Source organism: Rhincodon typus, chromosome 3 (genome assembly GCF_021869965.1).
Source record: "Rhincodon typus isolate 14 chromosome 3, sRhiTyp1.1, whole genome shotgun sequence".
Classification (NCBI taxonomy): Eukaryota; Metazoa; Chordata; class Chondrichthyes; order Orectolobiformes; family Rhincodontidae; genus Rhincodon; species Rhincodon typus.
In genome coordinates this window covers 94790512-94814144 of record NC_063334.1, presented here as the reverse complement: position 1 = coordinate 94814144, position 23633 = coordinate 94790512, and the positions used below count along the sequence as shown (strand labels likewise).

The window sequence follows — 23633 nt, the reverse complement described above, 5'->3', positions numbered from 1 at the left end:
AATATGCAAAGACCATAATCAGTAAAAGTTCACGCACTGAATCATCAAACAGCTTTTCATTAATTATTGCATAAAACACAGTGACATATGGGGATTTATTGAAAGTGTTTGCTATGAAATATTTTCGAGGAGATGATGGTACAATAGTAATGACCCCTAAGCTCCTATATCACTGTCTCCTCAGACACCCAGGCCTCCTGCTTTCAAACACCTTCACCAGTACTAACAGCTGTGCCTCCCTCTGTCAGCTTACTCAATCTCTCCCTTTCTTTCATTTCAGAAGGCAGCCCACAATAGGGCAGAAAAGGCAGTTGGTTAGGACATCAGGCTTGACATCAGACTCCTCACCCTCTATGAGGAGATAATTGTGTCGCTTGCAGGAAAACACTGGGACTGCTCCTGCTCTGATGCAGAGATATCATTGTCGTGCCAACTCAACAGGTTCCACCCTTTATTCACTTCATGCACCTCTCACAGACTCCTTACTATCAGCCTCATTCATTGCACACCATTTCTAAGCAAGAGCTGCCTTGCCTTCTCTCCCTTGTGTCTTGCATGAATCAGCAGGATGTCTACAATTTTGGAGAAATGCCTGCTTCACCAGAAACTTCATCCACAGGCACAGGGAGGACCAGGATGAGCAGACAGGGATGTGGGAGCCATTGGCAGCTACTCCATGGTGATCTATGTGCCTCAAACATACGATGGTCAGGCTGCCTCCATGGACATGTTGGCGCTGGCATTAAGAGACAGGTCCAGCTACCTCCATCATCACAGCCAGTGGTCCTCAGAACAGAAGGCAGTGACAGGGGGATAGGGAGCCTGCCACTTACTCCTGGTCCCTTTCCTCTCAAAGACAAGCACCAAGTGCCTGAAGAGACCCAGCCAGAGGAGACACATGCCCCTCAGAAGTCTCTTCTCAAGGCATTCCTGAAGTGGCAGCACCCTGCACTACACTCTCCCTGCCTTGAAAGTTCAAGCAGAGGAGAGTTCACTTTGTTGTGGCACAGGATCCTCAGTTCAAACACCCCTGGGTTCACTTGATCAAATCTCCAGGGCCAACAGGCTCCTTCAGCTCGGCTGCAGAACCTGGGACATCACTCAGATACAGTGGGAGGGAAAGTAAGAAAGAAACCTATTTCAGGCACTTTGGTGACATGGGTGACAGTGCGCTGTATATGAAGTACCACATTTGTATAATTTGTTTGGTTTTGCACTGCATCTATTTGTTGAGTCTCTGTTTATCCCCAAATATTACTGTGATAACATAATGCTTGCACTTCTGAGGAAGGGTCAGCGGACCTGAAATGTTAACTTTGATTTCTCTTCACAGATGCTGCCAGACCTGCTGAGCTTTTCCAGCAACTTCTGTTTTTGTTTTTAGGCCTAACTTCATGTCCAGACTGGATGTATCATGGATAGATCTGTTGCCACATGTGGAAGGAAAATGAACAAGATATCATGAGGTATGGATTATTGCCTCTTGTGCTAAAACATCGCTGTTCTGTCCTTGGCTTGTGTGTCCAGAAATGCTGGTGTGAATGAGGTCAGTGATATCTGGGACACATCTGTATTCTGGGCATGGCTCTGTGTGTAACGCTGTTTCCTTTTAAAGAGCCTCACATGGGTGGGCTTTGTAGACCCCTCCTGAGACACTTACCCCCTTCCACTTGATGTGTGTCTGCAGCCATTTTCCTTCCCAATGTATATTTTCAAATTCCACCACAATGGAAGATTACAGTGAGCGCTCGTCAGCCAGGTGGCTTCCAGCTTCTGCCTCTACAAGTCAGTGAGGCCTGTGAATGTTCACAACCTGCTCCTGATAGCCCTTCCTGTGAACCCCATAGGCCTCTCACCTCCCCTGGTCCCCACCCAACACCACCACATTAGCCTTCACTTGCCCACCTTTTCCCTGTTGGTCCCTGGAAAATGAGTTGCCCATACCGAGTGCGGTCCTATACTTCCCCTAACCGGATAGCCCTGGGTGAGAAGTGCCCAGACCCCTGACTGATGCCTGTACATCTCCACATTGCCCCAGCGCCCCCCAAAGTCCCAAAGTGGCTGCTACAGAGCCACTGGACAGACGGTGACCCACTCTCCTGAATGCAGGGCACAGACTGGGATCACCCCGATAAGACATCTAACTATAATAAATCTCCTGGACTGGCATTGGTTGCTCTTGAGTCACTGTGCCAGGACCCTGACTGACTGGTGCCTCATGGACTACTCTCCTGAGACTTTCAGACAAGGCCACGTGCCTGTTGCACGTGCAATGTGTTTGCTGTTTAAGCTGCTGGCACATGGTGCAGGTGTGAGGTTGATGTAGCACAGAGATCCTTATCGGATGAGAGCTGACCAGCAAGGCCTGCTGCCTGTCACTGAGCTAACTATCAAGGTAAGGTAAGGCAAGGCACGGATGTTGCAAACATGTACGTAGGTGCTAAGTGAGCAAGCGCAAAGACAGAAAGCGAGCAGCCCTGAAATGCAGCCTCTTCCAGACCATGAGCTGGTGCCTGTCCATACAGAGACAGTGTCCTTACAGCAGCCTTTCAATGGTTGCTGATGCTCCCCGTTGAGAGTTGGCAATGAGGATCGTGAGGGCTTAGATGACGTTGGATGCCAATGTCCATGGGCAAGGGTACATGTGGATGTTACCCAAGGGTCATGATCAGAGACACTGTTTGGTGCTGAGTAGCAGAAAGGCTCCTTGCAGCCATCAATGAGCTGATGGTGCCAGATACCCATTCTGACTTCCATGTTGAGAATTCTTGATGTCTGGCTTGTTTGGTGCAGCTAGTAAGATTGGAAACTGAACATTAATGAAGTGAGTCATGCCATTAATAAGGCATTGAGCAAGCTATAAACCCTGAATTGGTAACTTGCCACACCTAGACAGAAATACGTCTCACTGTTCCGCAAATGCATAAAAGACGGAGCAAGTTACTCCCAAGGACAAGATAGGCCTTGCTCTACATTTCATATGATTCTGCCAAAAATCTCACTATAGTTCATCTTGTTGAAGTCCCTGTTAGATTCCACCCATAATTGTTCATCTTCTGGGCAGGACAGGTTAAATGACATTCCTTATCAATGATCAAACCCTTGACAATGCACTTATAATTTTAACTGCAAGATTTAACTTTCTGTTACAAGATTAATGGGCAATTGATGTGAAAATGCAGCAACTTCATGAAACTCAGTTGAGGTTAAGTAAAAGATGCTGTTTTCTTGAAGCTAATGGCACAGCATTGCATAGCCAGAAACCTGCAGTGATTTACAATTCATGAGGTATCTCTTCCTTGTTCCAAACTGCTGACTGATTTAAATGTTTAATGTGGAATTCAGATACAAGTACCTTTTCCAGAAAATCTAGTCCAAACTTTCTGCTCTCAACAAAAGATCAATACATGAAACAGTAAGGGGTCTCTTCTCTCTCAATGTTGACTGAGTTGCTTTTCGCCTCATTTTCAGCTTTTGTTTTAGACATTACTAGTAGTTCTGAGGAAGGGTCACCGGACCTGAAACGTTAACTCTGTTTCTTCCTTCACAGATGCTGCCAGACCTGCTGGGCTTTTCCAGCAACATTGTTTTTGTTACTAGTAGTTCCTTGTTTTCTATATTATTTTGTTTTATGCTTCTTTCAAAAGCTGATCTGGAGGTCACAGGTACTTTGAACTGTGGAAACATATGCGCAGAGATATATCATAGAGTCCCTACAGTGCAGAAGCAGACCATTAGGCCCATCAAGTCACACTGCGCCTCTGAAGAACATCCAGCTAAGACCCAGCTCTATCCTTGTAACCCTGCATTTGTCATGGCTAATCCACCTAACCTATACTTCTTTGGACTGTGGGAGAAAACTGGAGCACCCGGAGGAAACCCATGCAGATACAGGGAGAATGTGCAAACTCCACGCTGTCACCTGAGAGTGGGATTGAACCCGGGTCCCTGTGAGGCAGCAGTGTTGACCACTGAGCCATCATGCTGCCCAAATATTTCAATTTAAACTTCGCAGCTCAGGACTCAGGAGAGAGGGGTGCATCCCGTGCTGTTCACCAGGGCTGCTATCATCAGGAGGCTGGAAGTGCACTGTCCCCAATCTCAAATGGCAATCAATCAGGGTGAGGTCAGCCCTGGCAGTGCGTAGGAGAGACTGAATATGTGAGCAACTGCTCCTCCAATCAAAACGCTCTCTCTCTCAAGTTTCTCTCAAGTGGGGAGAGGCGAAGGAGGAGACTGAGAGGGTATGGAGGGGAGGAGAAGACTGCAAGGGGAGGAAGAACTGTTTTAAAATTTGTCAACAAAAGTATACTAAACTAACTGGTAGGCAGGAAAATTTGAAATAACTGCCATAACAAATTCCTTGAAAATGAATGTGGAATTTCTTACATTAAGGCTGCTTATATTCAGGAGGAACTTTAGGGGGGAAAATACGTTGGATGCTATTGTTATAAACTCTGTGTCAATTGCTAAATTTAAATCTGAGACTGAGATCTGAGACGCAAGTAGATTAGTAATTACTTCGGTTATAGTGCTCCAGCTTTATGCATATATGATGGAACGCTATTAACTGTGTCCTCAGTGTGGAGAAGGAATGTTTTAGGTAATGGCATTTTTGGTATTGAAATGTTCGTTAGCTTTTAGCTGCTAACTCATGCCTGTTGTTTTGTGTCAATTTAAACACCACGATATTTAAAAAAATTAATGATCTCTTTGTGTGCTGTGGCTGTATGTTTAATAGAGGGTTGACAATTGAACATAAGAACAGAAGAACAAGGAGCAGGAGTAGGAGTAGGCCATCTGGCCCCTCGAGCCTGCCCCGCGATTTAATAAGATCATGGCTGATCTTCTTGAGACTCAGCTCCACTTACCCGCCCACTCACCATAACCCTTAATTCCTTTACTGTTCAAAAATTTATCTAGCCTTGCTTTAAAAACATTCAGTGAGGTAGCTTCAACTGCTTCACTGGGCAGGGAATTCCACAGGTTCACAACCCTTTGGGTGAAGAAGTTCCTCCTGACCTCAGTCCTACATCTGCTTCCCTTTATTTTGAGGCGATGCCCTTTAGTCCTAGTTTCACTTGCTGGCTGAAACAACCTCCCTGCCTCTACCTTATCTATTCCTTTCATAATCTTATATGTTTCTATAAGATCTCCCCTCATTCTTCTGAATTCCAATCAGTATAAGCCCAGTCTACTCAGTCTTTCCTCATAATCCAACCCTCTCAACTCTGGAATCAACCGAGTGAATCTCCTCTGCACCCGTCCAGTGCTAGTATATCTCTTCGCAAGTAAGGAGACCAAAACTGCACACAGTACTCCAGGTGTGGCCTCACCAGGACCCTATACAGCTGCAGCATAGCCTCCCTGTTTTTAAACTCCATCCCTCTAGCAATGACAGACAAAAGTCCATTTGTCTTTTTAATTACCTGCTGCACCTGCAATCCTACTTTTAGCGATTCATGCACAAGGACACCCAAGTCCCTCTGCACAGCAGCGTGCTGCAAATTTTTACCATTTAAAACATAGTCCATTTTCCTGTTATTCCTACCAAAATGGATGACCTCACACTTATCAACATTGTACTCCATCTGCCAGACCTTTGCCCACTCACTTAGACTATCTATATCCCTCTGCAGACTTTCAGTGTCTTCTGCACATTTTGCTCTACCACTCACCTTAGTGTCATCTGCAAATTTTGACACACCACACTTAGTCCCCAACTCCAAATCATCTATGTAAATTGTAAACAATTGCGGTCCCAACACTGATCCTTGAGGCACACCACTAGCCACTGACCGCCAACCAGAAAACACCCATTTACCCATACTCTTTGCTTTCTACTGGTCAACCAATCCTCTATCCATGCCAATACATTACCTGTAATACCGTGGAACTTTATCTAATGTAACAGCCTTTGGTGCTTTCTCAATTGGGAATATTGATGAATTGTTTTATTTCTGCTTCTGTTTGAGTGCAAATATCCCATATGTAAACTCAAATGCAGAAGGTATTCCTACTAACGGAATACATCCCCTAATGAATAGGTTAGCACAAATGAAAAAAGGACACTCAAAAACCAGGGCGTATCCCCAAAAGATCATAAATAGTCCTCAGGAAAGATGAGCCTTCAAGAACATTAATTCAGCATAGGATCAGATCTAAAAAACATTAAGAAGTACTGCCATTGTCTTATTAAACAGGGGCAGTCAAAAGTGTTTCATAGTGAAACCTGAGCTTTTTACTGTCTTCATAAATAGAGCCACAGAATACTAAAAAGAAAAAAATTTGCTTAACCTATATTAAAAAAGTTCAACCCCACTGTGACCATGGTTTCCAGTTCTGGCCATCGGCAGAATGTGACGGCTTTATGTAGAGTTCAGAACAGATTTACAGGAGTAGTTCCAGGGATAAGCAATTACACAGAAGCTGCAATTGCTCTTGTTAGAATGAAAGAGGCTGAAGGGATGTGATGCAGGTAAATAAAAATATGAAGCTTTAGATAGAAACAATGTCTATTCTAATGGCTGAACACTTTACAAAACAGAACAGATTACAAAACGGTCCAAATGTAACATAATTTAAGTTGATTAGCAAAAGAACCAGAGGCAGCCAAAGGAAAAGTCTTTATCCAACAGTAGTTGAGATTTGGAATGCTCTCCTCCCTGACATTGTGGTGGATATAGATTCAAAAGGAAAAATGGATAAATACCTTAAGGATAAAATTGGGAAAGGATGAGTCTTGGGGGAATTGGGGAGAAGCAGGATGGGAGGGGTGAGGGGGGAGTGGTGGGGTGGAGGGAGCAGGGTGGAAAGGTAATAGGATGAAGTGGATTTCTCTTTGGAAGACCTGACATAGATTCACTATGGTGAATATGAATAGCCTTTTTTGTGTTGCACTATTCTAGAACCCAAAGCATATCGCAAAGGCGCTTGGGGGAGATGAAGATAAGGATAAAGGGCCTGGAAGCATCAGGGCCCACTAGTTCTTTTCAAAAACTGCATGTAGGTACCATACTTAAGGCCATCTATTTCTCAGTATATTCATTTTGATTAAGAATTATCTATAAAAAAGCAAATTATGAGACAGGAAGTGGTAAAAGATCATAAAACACTGCCTTCCATTTGAAATTGTATTAATGAAAATTAGCAATGTAAGAAATTCACGGTGCTCATTAAGATGAATTACTGAAAGCCAATCATGAGTAAATTGATCAGATTTATACAGCTAGGAGTAGAACATAAGATGAAAGAAAAACATGTTAAGATCCAGTGCAAAATGGAGTTCGGCAGGATAAGATGTCAATATATTTGCACTATTCAAGAGTGAATAGTAGGAGAGGAGTTTTCAGTTTACAGCCATTGCTGTGTAATTATTGGTACTCCACCTTGGAAAAAAAACCCAAAAATACAGACAACAAATGAGCTAAAATCTTGGAGAACAAGCACACTTGATATCAGATCTAGCACAAGAGTATCTGGTTCATTAATGTTGCTTAGGGAAGGAAATCTGCTATCCTTACTTGGTCTGGTCTTTATGTGACTCCAGACCCACAGTGATGTGGTTGACTCTTAACTGTCTTCTGGGAAATTGGAGATGGGTAATAAATGCTGGCCTAGCCAACAACACCCACAACCCACAAATGCCGATGAATGAATAAAAAAGACAAGCACTAAAAGGATAGGATTCAGCTATCTTGCTGACCGATCCTTCTATAGGAATTTACTAAAGATCAGTTGTGCCATGAACCTATTTACACATAGTTCAGTAGCAATTAACAGCTAAGGGCTTGAATTCATGGCTTTACCAGTCAGGTATCATTCTGTGCACTTTAGTAGTTCATGTCTATTACCATTTCTATGGCATGCCAAAACAGGAAAAGGAAATTGTTGCTCAATGGATTTCTACACAAATATTTCCACAATTCTCACCATCCGGGACCAAGTACGTGTGAGGGAGAGGGAGGAGGTCTCACAACAAAATGAGACCTTCAACTGGAGGAGCTTCAGGCTCAAAATGGAGGCTGTGCAGGAACCACCCCTAGTGGTGGTGAAAATACCTGGACAGTCCTAGGCCTTGCACAGCCCAGTTAAATTGCAGACAGATTGTATCTCAGGGTCCACAAAATGCAGTCCCGTGAGGAGAGGAGTAATGGATAACTGGCTCTTTGAAGATGTGCACTTTATGGTAACACACATGTGCACTACCCTTTACAGTGGAGAATAGGAGGCAATCTCAGGTCCAAAGTCTTTGGGATCAGTGGCATGAATTTCTCCTGCCTTTCCATCAAGATTATGGAGGGAGATCAAGGAAACACGTGTGGAACTTTCAGGCAAAGAAACATTCATTTTGAAAAACACAAATATTTAAAGTCACTTAAGTATAATATTCTAGTTTTAAATTGAATTATTCAATACGCCAGATTACTGTACCACATCTAGGCATTTTACCTGGATTTTTAGTTGTATGTGCAGATTTTAAATTCGTGGTGTTAGTTGCATTTTTTGCTTCCTTGTCATCACCTCGGGAGCTCTTTATTTCTGGATTAGTGTTAGACTTGGCTCCATTCTCCACTGCATCCTTCTTCTTAGGAGAAGCTGTTTTTGCTGTTTTATCCGCTGATTCCTTAGCAGATGCTAGTGGGTTTGTTTTGGAAGGAGCACTGGGATGCTTTGGTTTGCTGTCAGCTTTTCTGGAAGGAGAGGAAGACTTTGTCTTTGTGGCCTGCTTTTTGGTCTTTGTTCTCTCTTTAACCTCTTTCTTCAATGGCTTATCTGCCTTTGCCAAGCTCTGATCAGTCGGCAATGCCTCCGGTTCGACCATGCAAACATCTGGATGTGGTGGAGGTGGACTAGGATCCATCAGTGGAACAGGTGGGGGGTCCATTTGTCTGTGTACAAGTGTTCTGTCTGTAGGGAGAGTTTCAGACTCATCTTCAGAGTCTAAGGCAGCGTCTGCAGTGATTGAAGGGCATTCCTCTGTTCCAGGTGGAAAGTCAGAATCAGTCTGTGATGGAGCAGACTCGCTGACTGATGTTCCCGGGGTATCATCACATTGCCGGGCCTGCTGCTTTCCACCAGATGGAGGCTGGCCTCCCCCACCTTGTGTAAGTGGTCTCTCAAGATCTTCAGCGATTTCATCTTGCTCAAAGAATTCTAATGGGCTTGGATTAATGAAAGAAGGGGAAAGATCAGCCATGTTGAGACGGAATGAAGTTGGGGTCTTAAAATATGTATCAGCAGCAGGTTGAGCCTCTGCTGGACGCACTGATCTGGATGCAAAATGGCCATCTTCAAGCTCATGTATTTCTTTGGCTTTATCTTGTTTGCTGCTAAATGTCTCCATTTCTTCCATGTCTGACTGCACTATTGGAATTTTGCTTTGAGACAGGGCAGGCTCTTGTAAAGAGTGTGATGCATAAACAGCAGATACCTGCTCAGAAGGCGATATCATTGATGATCCTACCGGAGTTTTCTCCTGCAGTAGACCTGGGCCTGATGAGTCAGACATGTGCAAATGAGATACTTCTTTTGCATGTGCAAGAGGCTGCGAAAGATCAAACATTTGCAGCTCTTCCTGTTCTTGCAGTGGAGAACTTCCTTGTGGTGAATGGGCAGGTGATATCCTTTCTGAAACCAATGGCACTCCAACACTAACTGGTTTGCCAGAGAGGGCTGAAGTACAAACACCATATTCCTCTTGCAAAGGAGAACTGGTTTGCGGCGTACGAGCAGATGAGGATGATGGAGAAGCCTCAGTCGGTGGGGTGGAACCGAATTGCAAATGATCCCGTTCTTGGCCATAGAATGATCTGTCAAGTGTTGGCAAAGCATGCTGGATAAATCCAGGCTCATGCATATCTGATGGACTGTAATCTATTTCAGTGGGTCCGTTTTCAGATATGTGCTGGAAGCTGGCGTTAAACGCAGGCTGCTCAGGAGATTGTCTACTGAAGTCTAAAGCCAAAGACTGTTCCGGTGACTCCTGACTAAACTCTACTGACATTGTTGAATGCTCTGGTGACCTCACTTCCTGTACAGGAGTTCTGGATTTTGCAGTTTTTGGAGACACCTCTGGAGGAGAAATCGACATGGGCCTTGGGGAATCTTCTTTAGAAGGTGAAACTTCAGCTTCTTGGAAAGTTGTAGGCGTTTGGACAACAGATACCGAGAGAGATTCATCGACTTCAGTTGAATGAGGAGACCCGACCTCTGCGTGCAATGACGGAGATACATCATCTGCTGTAGGTTCTGGAAAGGAACTTGTAGCAAGAGATGCCGTTGAAGCTGAAGCCACACCTTCGATATGGGAATAAGTATCTTCTGCTACTACCTCATCGACAGGAGTAGCTGATTTGTCTGAAGTGGTTCCTTCAGAAATAGACATTTTGCTGTCTTCTTTAACGGAACCAATTTGGCTGAGATCTACCAGAGTTGGGGACAGTTCAGCAGCAGTTTTATGAGCTTCAAAGGGACCGAGTGATGGGAAGGTCGTAGTAGCACTTTCTTCCACTTTGCATTCTTGGCTGAAACTTTCTTTGGGAGTCAACAACTCAAAATCTGCCGCACGTTGTTTTTCAGGCACAACAGGGCTGGATGAAAAGTCATTAAATGGATAAAGATGGGGTGAAGAAAGAAGTTTAAGCTTATCACTTGAGAGTTCCATTGCACCTTCAAGAAACTGTACTGGAAATTCTTCTCCATCATTAGGAGAGCTATCAACCGGAGAACTGGAACCCAACATTGGTGGACTTCGTAATGGAGACAGAACCTTTTCTACAGGTGATTCTGAATCAGGTACAGGCTCATCCATGGGGCTATATCTTGGACTGGTCTCATCAGCTTTCATGTCATCAGTCTCAATAATAATTGGGGCTGGCAATTTTCCTGTTAACTCAGTTGCAACTTGACTATCTTTGTCATCTACTGGAGACTGATAAAATGGTGTGTGACCAGCACTAGGGGAACTAGACTGTGTGGGAGATGCCATCTCTAGTGTTTTGTCTTCAGGACTAGCACAATGATCATCTGCAGTTTCATGGTCAGAGGTTGTAAGATCTGTGGATGCCTTGATATCTGATGGAGTCAAATCAAAGTTGACATTATGGTCACTCAAAGGTGTCCCAGACTGTGGCGAAGAACTGACTGGACTCCTTGCTGGGCTTAATTTGGCTTCAAGATCTTTTATTTGATTCACTTGTTTTTCAGTCTCTAGATCTTCCAGTCTTTCAAAGTCATCAGATTTAGGAATATAGACACCAGCTGATGGACATTTAAAGCACTTGTCTTCTTCAAGAGAAGATGAGGGAGATATTGTTGAGGCTGATGCTGGATAATCGTCACCTTGTGTCACTTCTGTTTTTGAAGTTTCTACTGAGAGTCCGTTGTAAGTATCAGGAACTGGAGAAAGCTTGGGTCCTTCACGACCCTGAGAAATAACAGTAGTTTCAAACTTTGTCATGCTTTCAAACTCCTGAGTAGGCGACTCCGTTTCTTCATTATTGGTCTCATCACTCATAATGTCTCTTGGTGTGGACATACCATCCATTGGGGTAGGTTCACTTGAAATTTCAATTGTAGATTGAGTAAAACCTGATGTAGCTGTAAATTCTTCTGGTGGCTCTTCATGGGTTTCTTCATCAGAAACTGTTACTTCACTTTCAAAATCAGTCGGTATTGTCTCATTACGAATCAATATTGTTTGATCAACAATTGAAGAATGGAGTGCAGAGATTTTATCCAAAGTTGCATCAGGGGATGGAGCTTTTATCTCAGTGGTTTCAGTCTCACTTAAATCTTTCTGTGCATAAATCTTAGCTTCTTTGCTAAGATCAACTCTAACCTCTTCTTCTGCCTCTTCAGGCTTTACTGGAAAACCTTCTCGTTCTCTGTGATCATCCCCAGCTTCAGATTCTCCTGTCTCTTCTTTTTCTATCTCGCCTTCTCCAGCTGGTTCTTCAGTTGGAATTAATTCTTCTGCTTCAATGTCAATGTCATCGGTCTCAACCTTTGCACCAGTCAAGACATGTTCGATTTTGCCTGGAAGCATCTTTTCCACGATATCTTCCGCTAGCTCTTCAACATCTTCTGTCTCAGCCTTTTCTTCGTAGTCTCCAGGTTCAGAAGATTCTTCAAAAGCAGCACCTTCATCCTCAAATTTTTCTAATGTTACCTTCTTTCGAGTTTCAACGTACTCTTGAGGAGACGGTTCAAATTCACCTTCAACTTCAGTAGTTGTTATTCCTTCATCAGGAGATTCATCTGTCTCCAAAGAGTCTCCATGAATTATAAACCCTGTCTTCTTCACAAATGTAGCTTCTTGCACTTCATTATCTATTGAACTTTCTGCTGGGACTACAGGTCCTTGCATTTCTCTTTTCTCTTCTTCATTAAGTTCTTCAAAGTCTTTAGTTAAATCTTCTGGTGAAGACATTCGTGACCGTTCAATCTCAAGTTCACCTGCAGTCACTATAGCAACTGCTGTTACTGCTGCCCCTGCCGCAGCAACATTTTCAATTTTGGTCTCTTTCTTGCTTGGTTTTAGCTTTCCTTTCTCTTTTGGCTTACTTGTTGTAGTGTCTTCCTTCTTTATTGGCTCATTTTTCCTTTCCACTTTGGGTTTTGTTGGTACTTTTTTGGTCTCGGTTGCAGCGACGGGTTTTTTAGTTTCCTTAGCAGGCTTTTTCAGCTCTTTCTTGACATCTTTGTCACTTTTTTTGATCTCTTTGTTTTCCTCTTTTTTTACTTCTTTCACTGGTGTTTCTTTTTTCTTCACTTCTTTTTTAACATCTTTCTTTGCTTCTTTTTTTATTTCTTCTTTCTTTATTTCTTCTTTCTTAGGTTTCTCTTCTTTCTTAGTGATCTTTTCTTTTTTAGCAACTGCTTTGTCTTCCTTTGCCTCTGACTTCACAATCTCTTTCTTCACTTCCTTTTCTTCTTTCTTCTTGTCTTCTGGTTTCTTTGCTTTGACCTCTTTCTTCACAATTTTTTCCCTGACAGGTTTGGGTTTGTTCTCAGCTTTTAGCTTGTCATCTCTCGGTGTTTTTTCTTCAAGTTCCTGTTTAGCTATCTCCTCTTTTGCTTTTGTTTCCTTTTCTTCAGGCTTTGATTGTGACTCTGTTCTGGTTTTTTCCTTCTTAACTACAGGTTTTTCTTTCTTCTCCAACTTTTGCAGTTTATCTTTAGCGGCCTCTTGTTGACTAACTGCAGTAGGTTTTGCCACGTCTGGTGTTTCTTCCTTCTTAACTCCTTTAGCAGCAGCTGGCTTAGAATTAGATTTGAGACTCTCCTTGCTATCACTCCGCTGTTTCATCTTGGACTGTTTAACATTTGGGACAGCCAAGCCAATGGATAGCTCTTTTTGAGTTACCACTGGGTGTTTAAGGAAGTCTAAATCTTTGAGTTTTTCTAATCCTTCCAGAATATTGTACTGTGGAGCATTTCCTGGGAACAGGGCACGGACTATTTTTTCAGTTGGATTAGCCGGATGCCATACAATCAGGGAGGATATCGAAGTCAAATATGGAAACGAGATTTCTGCATCTTTGCCATTTGGTAACACTAGTCCAGTTTTAGCTTTGTTGTTGCTGGACCAATGTTGCATGAAAAATTGTAGCTCTTTGCTTCCTTTCACTGGATTTAAAATGTACATTTCTAATCTTCCCACACCCATTTTCTGAAAAAGTATTACGGGATCAATAACATTTCCTACAGTCCTGTACAGGGGTTCTGGCTTTATAGACAATTTGTTTAAGTACTGGAGAGTAAGAAAGGTTTCCTCAGTATTTCTCCTGACCCTGAAATTAGGCTGCAAGTTTGTCATATTTTCCGGGACGTTAAGAAAAACCACCCCCAGCTCAGGTGAGATCAGGTTTTTCAGCCAGTCACTGTTAGCAGTAGACCCTTGTGACTGTTCCTCTTCTAGTTCTGCTATTTTACGTTGCAACAAACTGTTGACTCCAGGGAGATTATCAGCTCCATTATGGGTGAGCAGAATTGAGTCAACTCTGTCCAAATGTCGAACCAATTTCCAGAAGCATGACTTGCGATCGGAGCCTCCATTGATAAGCATATTAAATCCATTCACAGCAAACAAAGCAGAGTCCCCTCTCCCACCAGGGAAAATGTAGCAGCAAGGTTTTGACAGTTTCAGGAAGCCTCCTGATGCTGGGGGCTCCAATACATCAAAGGACGATGGTACCTCAACCGATTCTGAGAGATATTCAGTGAATTCTGAAAGTCCTTCCATTTCTGGTAGAATAGAGACCGAGTTTAGTTTTATATTGATGAAGTCCTGCAGGTTATGCTTCTCCAGGTTTGTGTTTTTCCAATCGCCTTCCTCAAGGCAGGATAATGTGAGGCTGGCTTTATTGGCTGGATGTGTGGTGCTCAGTAGTTCTCCAATCTGCCAGCAGAATAAAAAAGACAATAAGTAATTAGTAGTTATTTGTGAAAAACCTCAATTAACACTTTATAAATAGATTGTACTGTATTCAGTTCCCAAAAAAAAAATTATAATTACATATCTGGAATACTTGCATCAGAAATAAACAATGCAGTATCCTTCTATTTGTACTTTCCATTGTAAATATTTTGAATTGGTAATTTTAACGTTTTCTAGTTAAATTATAAAGACAATCTGTTTTTGTGTACTCTTAGTTCCAATTCTATTCAGCAAATTCCCATCATTTACAAAGGATACAAGGACTGTATTTTTCCATTTACGTTTTCACGTGTACATGTATTTTAAGGTAATTTTCTTGCCACCTCTTCCAAACTGGTTATCCAGAGATGCAAGAAGCCTTGTAAACAATGGTTGATTTTATTTTAACTTAAAACCTTAGGCTTCATAAATAAAGCAGTTATGCAAATCTATACAGATGACTCAATGAAATATAAAACACCATTTTAGTTCCAATCTGGTAGTTGGTGCTAGTAACATCTTTGAAAGAAAACCACAGTGCGATTATTTGTTTACAGTCTGGAATTTCTCACTTGCAAGCAAGAAGTGCTCAAATTGACATAAAACTACATGTTTACCACGATTCAAGGTGAGCGCATGTTGTAAGCTTAACTGACAGCACGGTTTGCTTAAACACCAGCTCAAAACAATTATTGACTACCACCATGTTCGATAACCTAACTCTATGAGTGATGGACTATTCTAATTTCTTTACATCTCAATGGTTTGACATCTTTCCAAGATCCAAAGCAATCAAAACATTTTTTCACTTACCTCCTGATCTGTGAAAATTTCAATGAAGTTCTGAAAGGAGAATGAACCGGATTGCAGAATTACTTCCCCAGTGTTTTCACAGCACTGTCCAGTTAGCACCAGCAGCTTATGTCGAGCAGCATCAGTGATCAAGAGACGTACCTAGGAAAAGGACACGTGGCTTAGAAATGGAAAGCAAAATAACTACAATGGTACATTTTAGAAACTAGCAGTCACTGCGTGAAGTTTCTCATGCCTTTAGGGTTTGTCCAGTACATACAGGTCTGTAGTGGAGGCTTGGATAGAGTTTTTAAATTTACAGTTCGCATATTGGGTGGAGCAGTTGCTGAAGGTCATCATGGAAAAGATAATGGCACAACATGGGGGAGAGTGGGATCCAAGATTTCCTGATGGTGAACTGAACAGGTTGAACAGGAGCAGAGACATTCCCTAGACAATCTCTAAACAGGTCAGAGACCAGATAACAATGCTGCTCAGTTCCGGGAGTCAAGCCCAAGTGCCTGGATACAGTGCCATTCAAAGGTTCAATGATTCACACAAGTGGTCAAGCTCAGTGAATGTGCCTTCGAATGTCATGTCCTATCAAATGCTCAACTAGCCTCAGACATGGCATAATGCACAACATCCCCATCATGGATCTACCGACAATCTCTACAAATCAGATCTAAAATTCATAGTTTTACCTTCTAAGTTACTGCTGCAAGCCTCACACCCACTGCCAGCTATTTAATCAGGCCAGGCACATCACGCAACCATACTGCACTACACTCAGTTGTAAAATATTTCCTTCTCTCTTGTAGGAGAAAGTGACGCACACCTCCTTACCCCAATGGAGAAGACAGCACTCACTATTATTGGAGTGACCACTGTTGACGCTGTGGTCAGTCCCAGGGTTGCAATATTGAAGATGATGGTACACCTATACTTAAATCCTCCTTCTCAGATCACACTGCCCCTCAAATCACTATAGTTTCTAATTTACAGATGGCATCATTGGGCACCTCAGCTTTCCAATCCTCCCCTCATCACAAACTATTGCACACATCCTTGTCAGGTACTCAGGAACTGCAGCCTGATTGAAGAAATCTCTCCTGGTCTCAGTCCTAAAGCCGAAATGCATCTTCTAAGACCTTGTGCATCAGTTCTCAATTATCAACTTACTGTCAGTTGTGTCAAGCCCTCTCAAACTCATATGTGTGTCAATGAGGTTATTTCAAGGTGTTGGGAAATTTCTGTTGCAACTATGTAAAAAGATGTGTGTGGATGTACAGGGTTAATTTTTCCTGTGCATGTGCAGACAGTAAAGTTGAGCAAGTGGGATCAGAAAACCCACCAGCAGGTAGTGGGAGTGGACCTTCAGGTGGATCAGCGTCCTGTTGCAAGGTGGTATGATATATTATGTGTGCAGCCAATCTGTATACTTACATCCCCATAGCAGTCAATTAGGAGAGAAACTCATGGAAAACAGGTTTCCCAAGTTGGACTCCTATGAAGTCTAGGCTCAGTACTCCATTCGGTCCCAACATCAGGGTCCTGCAACCTGCTGAAAATCCTGCCCTTGGTCTTCCCTTTCTTTTCAAGACACCTACTAAGATTGTAATGTCACAGAGCCAACACTCTAATGGTTGTTTCATGGTTTCCAATAGGCTGAATATTGCAGGGTTTTCTTTTTGGCTAAGTGCGAGTTGCATTGAGTTTTTTGGAGGATTTCTTGCTGATACCTAGCAAGATTTCTCGCTATATCTCTCCAAATGTGCCTCATTACCTATCTACCTTGCCCGTGTAGCTTCTCTCCCATCCAGTCTGAGCCCCATCTTACCATGTCCCAGAATAATTTGCCACTCACTGGATGTCCCGCAGTAAACCACATGCCTGGTGCCTACATCGTCTTTGAAATACCGTTGTGCACTACCAAAGGGTCTGTTTCTATGCTGTATGACTCTATATGACACCCAACGCTAGCAATCCAACGCTACCCCTTACCTGTAACATAATGGCACAGCAGCCACTAAGACACACTGCTCACATCACCCAGCTGACACTCCCTGACACTTACAACCCGTTCTCTCACACTAGTCAGCATCGGACCACACAGTTTCCCTGTCCTTAGCTATACTGCTTTCAAAACACCCTCTCTAAGACCCACCTACTCTGTCCCTGGTGCCCACAGGACACCAACAACCTGTCATGGTCCAGTCGGTGAATATCACACACAGGCAAGCAACAAACAATTCCAAACATGGGCTTTTATTTACAGCCTCCAAAAGCAAACACAAAGAAAATGAATAAACGGCTGCACTTTGCCCCCACAGTGCAGACCAACTGCTAGCATCTAACCCAATGACTATTTAGTCCATGATACCCTCCTCAAATCCTTTCCTGCAGCACTTTTCATACCTTCTCCCACCCCCACACCCCATCACTCCCTCCCCAAATCAGTCCAAACAGTGAATTTGCAACTTTAGTGGTCCTATCATATGTTCCATTATGGCCCTGATCCAGGCAAGGGCAACATTTTATCTCCAAATTAGTCAGGGGATTGGACAATGGTGTCCTGAACCAAGAACGCAGTGGGTAACCCTTATCCTCAGGAAGGAACTAGCCTTGTAAGGTCCTGAATGCTCAAACACACCAGCTACATGAGAGTGTTCCAGGTTTAGGAGTCACGTTAGCTGCAGGGTCACAGCCTCACACCTCAGGAAATGGTAATAGCAATCACAGGCCATCTGAACATGAACGGAATGGAACCTCTTCCTGTTGATGAAGTGCTGTGTGTGTGCTAATACCCTGAACCTGCGGGCAACCATCCATGTTCCCCAAACTACTGCCCAGGCTGCAGCATGGATCCCATCTTAGGGGAATGATCTTGCATAGATGGAACATCCTGATGCATTGTGGGAGCGGGACTGCGGGATCCCAGAAAGATCATCCACCACTACCTGGGAGCAGCCAGTCACAGAAGTTCAGAGCAGTTAGCACAGCCAATGGGAGAGGATGGTCTCCCATCCCTGAAGCTCTCAGGTCCCACTCCAGCATTGAGTGCTGCTCTATCACAGTGTCCATGCGAAGCCTGCATTGACACTGCACCTTGCTCATCCCCAGGAAATACATCAGTGGTGAAAAGTTCTGGGCCTCCTGCAGATCCAACATATCCTGAGGGTGCTGCCCATCCCGGAGCTGGGTGATCCTCACCCTTCGGGGCAGTCTACTGCTGCTCCTGGGCTTGCTGGATGCTGATAATGAGAGGTATGTCTTTTTCATTCAGCCCCAGATTCCAACACCACCCCGGCCTCCACAGGCCACTTTTCAACTGATTGCTGTTAATGTCGGCATCTTTGAGATGTCAATGTTTAATTTTCAAGCACCAATGGCATGAAGCAAATTGCCTTTGACCAGGACATGAACCTTGAGCAGGTTAACTCTGCATGCAATGCAAATAGGTGCTGAAATGTTTGCAAATGAAATGAGGCTTTATCTTGCAAACACTTGCTTCATGTATTTGCCCCTTCAATGTTCCAACATTGAGCAGACATGGATCCAGCTCCATGAAATTGACACTGACTCTGCATCCCACCCCTCCTGGTAATTTTCCAGTTTTTTTTATATATTTGTTCATGGGATGAGGGTGTTTCTGGCTAGGCTGTGTTTATTGCCCATTCCTAATTGCCCAGAGGGCAGTTAAGAGTCAACCAGATAGGTTTTTCTGACAATTGATAATGGATTCATGGTCATCATGAGACTCTTAATTCCAGATTTTTTTTATTGAATCCAGATTCTACCATCTGCCATGGCGGGATTCAAACCCAGGTTCCCAGAACATTATCTGGGTCTCTGGATTAACAGTCCAGAGATAATACCACTTGGCCATTGCCACTCCTTAGTTGTATTTTACATCTAGGAGAATGGCAAGTGATGGCAGGGAGTGCAACTCACGGTGGATGCCATCAGTACTGGGCACCATCTGGTTGCCAGGTACCCCTCCATCCCACCACCCCTCCACTACCCCACACCTCTAGATGCCTTCACATCCTCTTTTCACTCACTACCCAATAGGCCATTTTCACCATCACCCATGTGGAGACCACCACACCGATTTCATATTCAACTGCTCTCATTGAGCCCTGAACCCAGACTGTGCACTTTAATGATGCCCAGCCTGATATTCTACACTTCCCTATGGAGGCCAAGGTAGTGATCACTACTACCCATAGTCTAGCATGCCCTCCAATATTGTTTCGCATACCCCTATATATCTTGAGTATCATCCTCCATCTCCCGTCAACATTCCTGTTCCCATCTCTTCAAATTACCCAGACCTCTGGCCGACTTCAATGTGCAGCCCCTAGCCATGACTGAGCAGAGCCCTGAGCTATGTGTTTGCAGTTCCCTGACTGACAATACACATTTCCTCTGATCGCTGGTGCCAGATGCATAGGGCTGACTGCTGCCCACTCCCTGGACTGTAAAGGTGAAGCAAGATGTTCCTGATGTCAGGATTGACCTTGGTTGATTCTGCCACAAATCTTACATCACCATGGCCTCTAAGATTCCACCTAATAGAAGCACTCTTCATATTGAGGACTTCTCTTCTCTCCTTTCTCAAGGAAGGAATTGAGGAGTTCACTGAAAGCAAAGCTCTTAAATGCAACTCCCAAGTCCAAAAGAAGGGAATTCAGAAAATAGATGTTTTTATTTTTAATTTATTCTTTCATGGGATGTAGGTATCACTGGCAAGGCCAGCAATTATTGCCCCTTCCTAATTGCCCTTGAACTGAGTGACTGGCAGGCTATTTCGGAGGGTATTTAAGACTAAACCACTTTACTGTGGATCTGAAATCATAAGTAGGTCAGACCATGCAAGAACAGCATATATCCTCCCAAAAGGTCAATTTGTTAACCAGATTTTTAAAATAAATCGATGATAGTTTGGCGGAACTTACATCCCTACATCAGCCTGTGCATCTGGATTTTTTGTTCAGTGATATTAACGTACTGTTAGCTTCTCTGACTATTGTCACTTTTACTACTACCAGTTTTTCATTTTTAGGTTTGTAAAAAAGCTGAATTCAAATTCTTAAATTGCTATGGTAAGCTATGAACTCATTATTAATCCAAGCCTGGGCTTATAGTATATATTCCCCAAAGAGATTTGAACCCAACAAAATCAATGCTATCTCTTTACCACCATTGACCAGAACTGCACAACCTATTCAATTTTCAACCTACAAAACCCGTAGGGAGCAAGTTAAAGCACAGAATAATCAATGTTGTGCTTCAGTACTGTTTCTTCACTATCTCATTCCATCGTGCTCTTTGCCATCTGTGTACTTCCTGCTGTTCTCTTACCTCTGTGCTCACTGCCTCATCTGAAGGGTTGATCAGGACAACGGTTTCCAAAACATCACTTCTGTGGTGAAGGATTTTCTGACCTATTACAGAAGAAAACGTTTGTATAAATAAAATCAGAATAATTCAGTGCAGGGATTTCCTCCTGAGACAAACCCACCAGTCCCCACTCATGCAAAAGCAAACTACAGCGAATGCTAGAAATCAGTCATAAAAACAGAAAACATTGGAAATACTCAGCAGATCAATATAAAGGTGGATTTTTATCTCTCTATTTTTGCAGCACTAAGCTGCTGACTGTTTCCAGTATTCCCTGACTTCACTTTAGATCACCACTTATATCTGAAATGAGCACAGTTTTGAAGTCCAATTTCAAGAAAAATAACAAAGCCCAAATGTCTTTGGATAGAACCAGTTACTAATTAGTTGTGGAATATCTTACATTCATTTGAAATTCAGGAGATTAAGATTGATTATTTGATAACCTTCTAATTAGTATAAATTATAGGACTTACTGAAATTAATAGTATTCTGTTCTTTTGGATGGTTTCACCCACAGTAATAAATGACAATTCGACAAAAAAATGTCTATTTCTACATTATTAATATTTCTTCTTTAATGAATAACTTCCCTCAAAGCCTATCAACTGTATTTCAGCAAAGCTCAGAATAGTAATTGCAAATCGTTCGGCATTTAAATGTGTTCAGATAAATATTACATCAAAAGCATGAATGAAGCTGAGAAACATTTGCCTCTTTTGATGTGAAAGTTGTAGTGGTTGTAACAAGGTCAGCCCTGTGGACCTCACAGTATGAGTTCCCTGATTGGAGCAGATTAACAGGCCCAATCAGGGAGCCCTGTCTGACAGATAAGAGCAGGAGTGTTTGGTCAACCTGTTCACTCTCAGAGCTGGCTCCAAGGGTGCTGGATCAATGTCAAAGACTCTTCACTTGTAAATAAAGGGTGACTCGGTGATGGGATACCAGCTTTCGTGGAACTATTTCAAAACTCTAAATTTAAGTAAGAAATCTTGCTTTTCACTCTTAAAATCCTTCATACAATCAACTCTTAGTCAACTGAGCTGCAATAATCCAAGTACCACAAGTGACACCTCATAACTGTTATTTCGTACCTCTGTGTTGTCTGTTACATCTATACTGAACGCTTACTGTGGCTTTAAAATCCTCTCTATAATGGAGACGTCCAGAACTGCACACAGTATTCTAATTAACTTAAACAAATAAATTTTCCATTACTTTTGTGCTCAAAGCCCCTGTCTATAAAATCAAAACAATATTAAATATTTCTCATTTATTTGCACTCAGCGCTTTTAACCACCACTCCTAAGATTTTTACCCATTAAATCAGTGAATGAACAATCATGGGGTTGTGCAAACAAACTCTTGATTTGGTCCTGACAATGCAATGCTCTGTACAATGATTGAAAGAACAACAAAATGTTACAGCTCACAAAGAGCTTAAAAATTGTACAATTAAGGAAACATCCATTTAAAAAAATGATTCAAGGTAACATGTAGTTTTAGCAGTCTCCCATAGATGGCTAATTACTTTGATTTTTAATGATAGACGTTTTTCCTGACCTTTTGTGTTCATATTTGCACAGGCACTGTTCGTTCCTTTTTTAAAAAAAACCTGTTAAGAGATATTATTACACGCCTATGGAGCAGGTAGGATTTCAGCCTTCTGGCTCATAGGTAGGGACACCAGCATAGCACAACAAGAGCCCCGAGGCATGGTCATTGATTGAGTAGTCAGTAATAGGGCCTAAATGATGGGCCATGTGCATAAGTAATCCTTCCAGTTACCTTCTGCTGACCCTGAGAACCAAAATTCTAACGCTTTTACCAAACAAAACTGATTCACTCTCTCTTGCCAAGCTACAAATGATGCAAGTGTGAGGTGGGGAGTGCACATATCCTATCAGGTTACAAAATGCGAACTGTGCAGAGTTTTCAGTTGGTTGAAAGACTTTTAAATGTTTTGTCAATCACATACTTGGCTGAACAAAAATTATTCAATAAAATATTTACAAGTTGAAGGTGATATTAGCATTGTTTAATGCAATATATTGATCCACAGACAAATTCTCACCCATTCTAAAGTGTGGCACTTCTCTATTTCCCATACTAGTCATTTGGTAACACCTCTGACTTCAATATGGTAGATATAGATATAGATATAGAATCCCTACAATGTGGAAACAGGCCCTTCGGCCTAACAAGCCCACACTGACCCTTGGTGCATCCCAAGCAAACCCATCCCCCTGTAATCCACACATCCCTGAACACTACAGGGCAATTTAACATGGCCAATCCACCTAGCCTGCACATCTTTGGACTGGGGGAGGAAACCGGAGCACACTCATGCAGACACGGGGAGAATGTGCAAACTCCACACAGACAGTCGCCTGAGGGTGGGATTGAACCCCGGTGCCTGGTGCTGTGAGGCAGCAGTACTAACCACTGAGCCACTATACCGCCCCACTTTGTGGGGTTGTATGATCATTAAACATCAGACTGAGACCATACAGCACCACAGACTTAAGAATCTGAATGACTAATAACTGTTCCTGTACCAAAAACCATTTTGTGTAGGACCACTACAAGACAGAGAACACGATCATTTTCAGCCTGAGCTGGATTTGAATCAACTCAGGAAATCACATTCACCATTACTAGTTATCTTAAGATAATGTGTATTATTTTTTATTTCTTATTGCATATCTCTAATTTATTTTTAAATTCCCTCCCTTATCTCCCAAGGGTAAAGATGGTGCATGACTAAATTTCCAGAACAACAACTAAGCTCAGTTGTTTCACTCAGATGGCTATTCTCAAGTAGGTAGGGAATGTTTACGGGTAATTCTACTGGAGTGAGTTGCAAAAGGTACAGGGTGGAATGGGTCATAGGAAATTGGGAGGAAGTATTTATAGAACCAAAACCAACAATCCTGACTTCACCATAAAGCCACTCAAGCATATTTCTCTGCAGGATCGCTGGTGAGATATCAGCTTTTGGAGCTACAGCTAA

The 23633-nt window shown here is 42.7% G+C and overlaps 1 protein-coding gene across 1 annotated transcript in view; it reads right to left on the bottom strand.

The window, feature by feature from the left end:
• Nucleotides 1-23633, bottom strand: part of map1b (microtubule-associated protein 1B) — a 114008-nt gene that overhangs the window by 10829 nt on the left and 79546 nt on the right. The window contains exons 3-5 of the mRNA XM_048595112.1: nucleotides 20582-20664; nucleotides 15236-15376; nucleotides 8452-14404 (exon numbers count right to left, since the gene is read on the bottom strand). Coding sequence (XP_048451069.1) covers nucleotides 8452-14404; nucleotides 15236-15376; nucleotides 20582-20664 — 6177 coding nt within the window. The remainder of the gene's footprint in view (nucleotides 1-8451; nucleotides 14405-15235; nucleotides 15377-20581; nucleotides 20665-23633) is intronic.